Source organism: Bos taurus, chromosome 17, assembly GCF_002263795.3.
Source record: "Bos taurus isolate L1 Dominette 01449 registration number 42190680 breed Hereford chromosome 17, ARS-UCD2.0, whole genome shotgun sequence".
Lineage (NCBI taxonomy): Eukaryota > Metazoa > Chordata > Mammalia > Artiodactyla > Bovidae > Bos > Bos taurus.
In genome coordinates, this window is record NC_037344.1 from 67,215,346 (window position 1) to 67,223,132 (window position 7,787).

At 63.4% G+C, this 7,787-nt stretch overlaps 1 protein-coding gene across 1 annotated transcript in view; it reads right to left on the bottom strand.

The window, feature by feature from the left end:
• MN1 (MN1 proto-oncogene, transcriptional regulator) overlaps positions 1-7,493 on the bottom strand; it is a 49,632-nt gene extending 42,139 nt beyond the window's left edge. Inside the window, exon 1 of the mRNA XM_024977803.2 lies at positions 2,541-7,493. Within this exon, the coding sequence (XP_024833571.1) occupies positions 2,541-6,288 (3,748 nt within the window). The 5' untranslated portion in view covers positions 6,289-7,493. The remainder of the gene's footprint in view (positions 1-2,540) is intronic.
• Between the last annotated feature and the right edge of the window lie 294 nt (positions 7,494-7,787).

A 7,787-nucleotide genomic window follows, 5' to 3' on the forward strand; every position in this document is an offset into this window, starting at 1 on the left:
GCTCTGTGTACCTATTTATACAACGTGCAGATGGAGCTGTGGGGTGTTATCATAATGAAAAGTTTAATCGTCCTTATTTACTACCAGTAAGGGAGCAGGAATCAGATGCAGACATCTTACAAAGCCTTAACTAGCAGTCCCAAGGCTGCAGAAGCTGTGACTGACCTCAATTCGGGGCTTTATCTAGGAAACTGTCCTTCCTACATCACAGAGTGGAAGACAAAGGAGGTCAAGTGGGTGTCCCTGCCGAGGCTTCTAAGGCAGCCAGCCCCGCAGCGGGTCCCTGGAGGAAGTTTCCCATCTCCTGTGTGCAGGGGAGGGTTGTGTTTAGCGCACAGGGGGAAATCAACCCCGAAACTGACTAGCATCTGTTTCCAAAAAAATATTTTCCTTCGCCTGACGGTGATAATGAAACAAACAAAACAAAACATTTCTTTAATGACATTTCTTCATTCTCAGTCTGCATTTTTTTTTTCTGCAAAGGAAGATTAGTCGGGCTGAGAAGAGAACAGTGCAACACCTTGAAAAAAAAAAAATCTCATTACAACCACCCAATTCTTCTGCACCTAAGGCCCTTCAAAAGACTTTCAGGCCAAGGGCTATTGGTTTTTCTTTATTAATTCTCTAAATCGGGTTTTTTTTTTTTCTTTTTGACTCTTCTCACACCATTTTGGCCAATGTGGTCTTAATTATGGGTGCGGGGGAGGGAAGGGAGAAGGGGGAGGGGGGGGGCAGCCAGGCCAAGCCAGGTAGAAGTGACAGGGGCTGGCATTTGTGCTAACCAGCTATCGATCGGCAGGACCAAGATGTTGTGTACAAGAAAATAAAAGAGAAGGGAGGCAAAGCGACCAGGCTGCTGAGTCCAACTCCATTTTTAAAAAGGCGGGGGCCAGGGAGAAGCAGCGGAGGGTCCCAAACTAACCAATTTATGGCCTTGCCTGGGAGAAGCTTGGAGAATGCTGATGCTGGTCGCAGCGTCTGCTGTGCATGCTAAACACCCAGCTTCAAATGAGAGAGCGGCGTCCCAGGCTGGGCAGTAGGCGAACAAAGAGAAAAGCAGCAAGGCCGCATTCATGAATTAGAAAACCCAAGCGGGAAAGCTACCCGGGGACGGGCGGTGAAAGCCCGGAGTTCTGAGCCACCCAACTCCTGCCGCACGTCCCCTCCCCCTCTCCCTCTGTCCCCATCCCCTGGTCCTAAAACCAACCGGCACCTTAAACCCTGGGTCAAAAGACGGCAGGATGCAGGATGTGGGCTGAAACTGAAGGTAGAAACTGAAGGCAGAGGAGAACCACCCTAAGAGAACGCAAGGATCAGTGGACATATTTTTTTTAAAGACACAATTAAATCGCCAGCTACAGACTCCAAGGTAATAGCCTGGTGAGACCAAGAGGATTCAGGGAGGTTTAAAAGCAAAAGGTAGGAATGGGGTGGGTAGAAAATGATGCTATCTAAAAAGGCCCCATAAAAAAATAAAACAGATATCTACTACAGCCCAGGTCACCTTTAGGTTTAAAAAAAAAACAAACTATTATTACTTTAATGGCAATGGTGGTCCATTTTACTAACCCCCACCCCACCCACCTTAAAGGCCTCCAGGCCCAACAGGGAGGGAGTGCTTAGAATGCAAAGGAGAACTGGGAGCCGACATCTGTCACCAAAGCCAGGCGAGATATTGACAAACTCGGGTCCTTTGTGTCTTACGAATATATATCCATATCCCCATGCACAAATGATGCCCTGGTCGACTGGTCTGGTCTCTGCCAAGTAGACCCCACCCTGACTCCCGCCCACCACTCCCCCGCCCCAACCAAATGTCAAGGAGGTGCACTCTGAAAAGGCTGCCTGCCTCCTACAACCCTGACAGGTCTCCAGTTTTTCAATGAAACTCTAATCGTTAAGAAGAGACAAAACAGCTATTCATTAGGAACGAATGTCAAATTAGGCGTTGCCTCTGAATGATGCTGCGGACACCAGAACTGGTAACTTTTTCCCCCAAAGATGCTGGCACACGCGAGGGAGCTCAAGTTGCAGGCTGGCTGACTAGGAAAAGATGGGGAGGCCTTAACACAGCTTCCCAGGTGTCCTGCCAGGAAGTGGAGGCTGGAGCGGGGCGGGAGGACGCTCGGAAACTCCTGAAAAGTGAAACAGGCCTGAACGCTGAGGGGTGAGGAGGGGTCTGAGTGTGAAAGGGAAGAGGCCTAGTCCTCAGGGCACCCAGAAACTCAGCTACAACTTGACAGGGGATGCTCTACAATAATCCCCCAATGGGTGCCACTTTTAAGTTACTACTACAGCTGTGAAACTAGGATCTACCTGGCAGCACCTAGGGGGAGGGTAGGGGGTCTGCCCACGGAGCCCCTGGGGTGACCAAAGGAAGGGTACCAGCTCTGAGCTGGGCGTCAGGAAGGCCCTGTGCCCTGCCGACCTCGAGGGACCCTCCCCTTTCCTGGAGCCTTCAAGGCAGACGCGAAGGCCAGCGATGGGGGTGGGGCGCGCATCCGCCAGGTGAGAAAGGAACCGGGAACGAGCGCATATACCTTCCTTGCTGTTGGGATTCTGGGGTTTGGCCTTCTCCCAGGGCGCCAGCGTCTTGTCCTCCTCTGTGCCGTCCACCAAAGCCTTGTCAGCCGGCATGTACCAGGTGGCGCTGTGCTCTGCCATCAGCGAGTCCAGATCAATGGTGCTCATGGCGCTCTTGACCGCCTCGGAGCAGCAGCTGCCCAGCTCGCTGTCGCCATTCTGCGCGCCCGAGGCCCCGACGGCACACTCACCCTTCTTGCCACCCTTGAGCCCCAGGGGCTGGTCCTCAGAGATGCTGAACTGCTGCCTCTGCAGCTGGATCTGTGCCTGGAGGATCTCCAGGGGGTGGATCTCGTCAGGTGGCGGAGCACCGCCGCTGCTCGTCGGGGTCCGAACCTGCTCCAGGCCCGGCGTGCCGGGATGGCCCGTGCCCCCTCCGCCGTAGCTGTCAGGGGTCGAGGTAGAGGTAGACAAGATGCCCAGGCCAAGCGGGGGCGGGGGTGCCTTCGGTCCGTGTTCCCCGGTGCCCACCCCACGGGGAGGGAGTTTGGGCGAGCCTGTCACCAGAGGGCTCCTACTCGCTTTGGCCAGGGCTGGGGGGTTGTCGGAGCTGGAAGACACCTCGTCCTCGTTGGCGTAACTCGTGCTCACCTCGTCGGAGGCGAACTCGCCCACGTGCGGGGAACTACTGTCCGACTTGGCCCCACCGTCCAGGGACGCCATGAGGTCTGGCTGGTCCCCCAGGAGCAGCTCGGCCCCCTTCCCCCACGACGGCGACGTGAGCGCTTTCTCGTGAGGCGTAGGCGCCCCGCGCACCTCTCCCGAGTTTCCCCCGACGGCTGCGCCCGGCGCCTGCTGTTGCCCTGGGCTCACACCAGGCGCGCCCCCGCTGTCCGGCGCCGAAGCCGCTGAGTACTTGTCGAAGAAGGTCCCGGGGCTCACGTGACCACTGTCCCTTTTTCTGCGCCCCCGTCCCCGGCCACCGCCCCCGGGGACCGGCTTGCCGTCGTTCCCCGACGTCGATTCCAGGGTGTAGTTGGGGGAGAGGCTAGTGCCATCCCCCTGGGCGGGCGGATTGGGCGGCCCAGAGGCTTTAGAGCCGCTGCTACTGGTCCCCGACGGGCCTCCGGGCCCTGGAGCCCCAGGAGCAGTCCCTCCTGGAAAGTAATCCGAGCCCGGGTTGCCCGCCACGGCCGCGCCGTCGGTCTCGTTCTGGCTCAGTTTCCTCTTGCCCTCGGGCGGGTTCTTCTTGTTGAAGGTCACGTTGAGGTTGGGGGCCCCGAGGCTGGCGATCATGTTCTGGCAGGCTGTGGAGAGCGCAGCCAGGCAGCTCTGGCCGAACAGGTTGTCCTTGGAGCTGGGCTTGTTGAAGGAGCCCAGCGAGAGTGCGCCCAGCTTACTGGCCGAGGTGCGCTGGCTGGGCTGGAAGTCAGGCTGCGGCGGGTATGCGCCCCCGCCGCCGGCGCCGCCGCCACCGCCAGTGCTGCCACCGCCCCCGCCCGCGCTCGGGGGCGAGTTCACGCCTGGGCCGCTGTGCGGCGTGGCCTGCCGGTTTGCTGCGCCGAACGGGAAGCCAGGCTGGCCCCCGAGCGCGGGCGCCGTGAAATCAGGTGGCTGGGGCCGGCGCTCGGAGGGAGCGCTGGGCAGCCCCACCCCAGCCCCGGGCGACTGCAGCTGGCCCAGGCTGGCCAGGCTGCCCCCGAACTGCAGGCCAGGGGAGGGCAGCCCGGGCACGTGGCCCTCTCCGGGCATCCTCAGCGGCTCCTGCAGAGAGCCCCGGAACAGCACCCCCGAGCCACCGGGCGGAGGGGGCGGTGCCAGTCCTGGGTCGTGCGGGCCGCAGTCGGAGGGCAAGCCTGAACCTCCCATCCTGCGGGGCAGCAGGTCTCCGGGCGGCGGATGCGGACCTGGGAACCACGCGCTCTCCTGCGCCAAGTGCTGCGCCTGCGGCTCGAACGTGCCCAGGCGCCCGGCGCCCGCGCCGCCGCTATCGCGCTCAAAGTTCGGCTGGCCCAAGCCGCCCACTGGGCCGCTGTGTACCAGGCCACCCTGGCCCACGTCCCCGGGGTGGCCTAGCTGAGCCAGGTTGGGCTGGCGCAGCCGCTGCTGCTGATTCCGCGACGCCATCTGCTTGATCATGAGGGCCGCGTTTTGGCGTTGCTGCTGTTGCTGCTGCTGCTGCTGCTGCTGCTGCTGTAGGGACGGGTGGTCCGGGGCCGGATGCTGCAGAGGTGGCCCCGAGGGGAAGCTGTCGGGCACAGGCGGCGTGAACTCGCCGGGCAGGCCGGAATAGGCAGAGGGCGAGAGGTGGTTGTCCAGAGCGCCATTGTGCATGCTGCCGTTCCACGAAGCGCAGCGATCCACTCCCGCGCTGCCCGGGAAGTCAAAGCGCGGCCTCTTGGCCACGTTCATGTAGGGGGGTGCGTCGAAATGCTGCAGCCGCTGGTTGGGCGCCTGCTGCATGTTGAATACAGGCTCGGAATAAGGGTGCATGCTGCGGTTCTCCAGCCGGTGGATGGGGTACTCGAATTGCGCGTGTTGGTTGGGCAGCATGGGCCCCCCGTCCTGCAGGCCGCCGCTGGGCGTGCCCGCCTCGCCCTGCTGGGGACGCGGGAGCGCGGGCGGACACGAATTTTGTCGGACTAGAAGCCCAGGCGGTGGCGGCGGCTGCTGCGGGGGCGGCTGCTGCGGGGGCGGCGGGGCCTGCTGCGGGGGCGGCTGCTGCGGGGGCGGCGGGGCCTGCTGGGGAGGCTGCATCAACGGGTGCCTGGAGCCGACTCCAGGCTCCAGCCCCACGGGCATCTTGCGGGTCCCGCCGAACCTCTCGAAGAACACGCCGTGCTGCTGCTGTTGCTGTTGCTGCTGCTGCTGCTGCTGTTGTTGTTGCTGTTGCTGGGCGTGCATTTTCGACAAGCCCACCATGCCTGCAGCTCTGGGCATGGCCGAGGCACCCGGGAAAGAGCCCCCGGGAACCTGACGACCCGCTGCATAATGAGGCAGCTGCCCCTCGGAATCAGAGGGAGAAAACATGTCGAAATGTCCCGAGGGCGGCTCGCCCGGGTAATTGTATTCCAGCGAGTCGACGGCTCCTTGATTCGCCACCCTCCGGGGCTCCAGACTATGGGAATCGGAGCCACCGGAGGCGGGCAGGCCATGGAAAGAGGCGGCTCGGTTAGGGCTCTGGTCCAGCGGCAAGCATGGGGCAGGCACGGCATGGCCCGAGGCGCCCGAACTGTGGAAGTCCGGCAGGTTCCCGGGTCGCTGCGGGCCGAAGCTCTCCGGCCCCTGGCTCTCAGCCATATGATCGTAACCCTCGGTGAAGGGCGGCTGGCTGCCCAAGCCGCCGGCCGCGCCGCCGTAGCCGAGCAGGCGACCCCCGTGCAGGCACGAGGCCCCTGGATCCGGCCCGCCAAAGTTGCCCCCAAAGTGGGGGTGATGCTGGTGGGGGTGGTGGCCTCCCGGGTGGCCGTGGTGCGGCTGTTGGCCTCCAAAGAATCCGTGCACCGGCTGCGCCTGCAGCCCCCCCGCGTGCAACTCCGAGTGGCTGCGCGCGTGAAAGCCGTAAGGCTCCATGTTCATGCCCAAGATCGGGGGTTCGCCCAGCCCGCTCATGGCAGGGTCCACGGGGCCAGGGGGTCCCCCCGCGTGGAAAGCCGGGGCCTTAAAGTGGGCGTTCATGCTTAGTCCGGCCTCGTTAAAGTTCCTCTCGCCCTGGCCAGCGTTCCTGCTGTTGATCTGGGGCTCGAATTGGTCCAGCCCAAACATACTTGGCGGGGGGCGGGGGGATCAATAGGGCATGACAGCCTGCTCTCCGCGGCGCGCCTCCGGCCAGCTACTCGTTCCGGCCCTGGCTTGGGCGCTCCCGGACGCTCAGCACCGCCGGGGCGCAGCGCGCACCGCCACCTCGCCTGGCTTGTGAAGGCTTGGGGCTATCAGCTCCTCTCCCGAATCTCTCGTTCTGCCCGACGCGGGCCTCTCACATCTTGCGGCGCCGTGGGGCCTCCAGGAGCCGTGTTGGGGGGCCCATGCCCCGGGCGGTTGGCACAGCCGCGGGTGGGTTTGCGGGGAGGGGACGGAGCTGCGGGTGACTGAAGACAAAAAGTTAAGTGGGGGGAAGGAGGCGGGAAGGAGGGAGGGAAAGCAGAGCAATCACCTTCTTAAGTCCGATCGGGTTGGATGGGGAGCCCCTGGACGCTGCCTGAAGCCTCCCGGAGTCCGTGGCGGAGCTGCTAAGGGGCCAGGCAGGGAGACCCTTCAAAGCCGTGGCTGGCGCCGGGGCACAGACCGATCGGTCCCTCCCCCCCTCCCCCCGAAGTCCCCGCGCTCCGCAGCCGGAGCCTCAGCCAAGCACGATCGGCTCGCACAGTCCCCGTCGGCCCCAGCAAGCGGCTACTGCTTCTTCAGCGGGTCGGAGGACTGGAAGCTCCGCTCGGCATCACTGGTGCCCGCCCCCGAGCCGGGAGCTCAGCGGGGCTGAGGAGGAGCGGCGGGCGCCCGAGGTTGAAACCGAGGGTTGGTGGAAGGCACGGCTCCCCTATTCCGCGGCGGGTGCGCTGCACCCCGGCGCGCCGCTTCGCGGCCACGTCCGCTGCCTGCCGCTTCTGTCCTCTGCTGTTCGGTCTCTGAGTTCGCGGGGATCTCCGAGCCCCGTTCCAGGCGCGGGCGGGCAGCAGACGAGGAGTTGGGGCGCTCCAAGGCTAGGGTTCCCTGCCTCCGCGCCGAGGTGCTTCGCAAGTCGCCCTCGGACCCGGGGAGGGGGGCGTATGCGGGTTGGGGGGCCACGCTGGGCTAGCAGGCTAAGGCGTTCCGGGTGCGCTTTCGGAGCCCGGAATGGGAGGGGGCGGGGGCAGCTCTGGGGGGTCCGCGCACCCCTCTCCTGGCTGGCGGGGGGGCCCTGCTTGGGGCGTTCCGAGGGTCTCGGCTCCCCTCTCTGTGTCTGCCTCTCGCCTAGAGCCGGGAGAAGCAGCAACAAGTTTTGCATTTCAGCAATCAATTTCAGCCATTACATTTGCACCAATCAGCGCAGCCCGAGCTCCGGGCCCGGGGCGGGGCTCGCTCTTAAGGTGGTCCTGGGTGCTGACTGCTGAGGCCCCCGCCACGAACCCTCACTTCGCCTGCTCTGGGGTCCCCCGCACCGGTTAACCTCGGGGTCCGGTGCCAGCGCGCTGCGGGCGCGCCCTGGCCTCCCCGCGCACCCGGCTAGAAAGGGCGCAGGCGGAGAATGGCGGGAGCTTGGCTTTGTTCACCCCGCTTCCCATTCACCA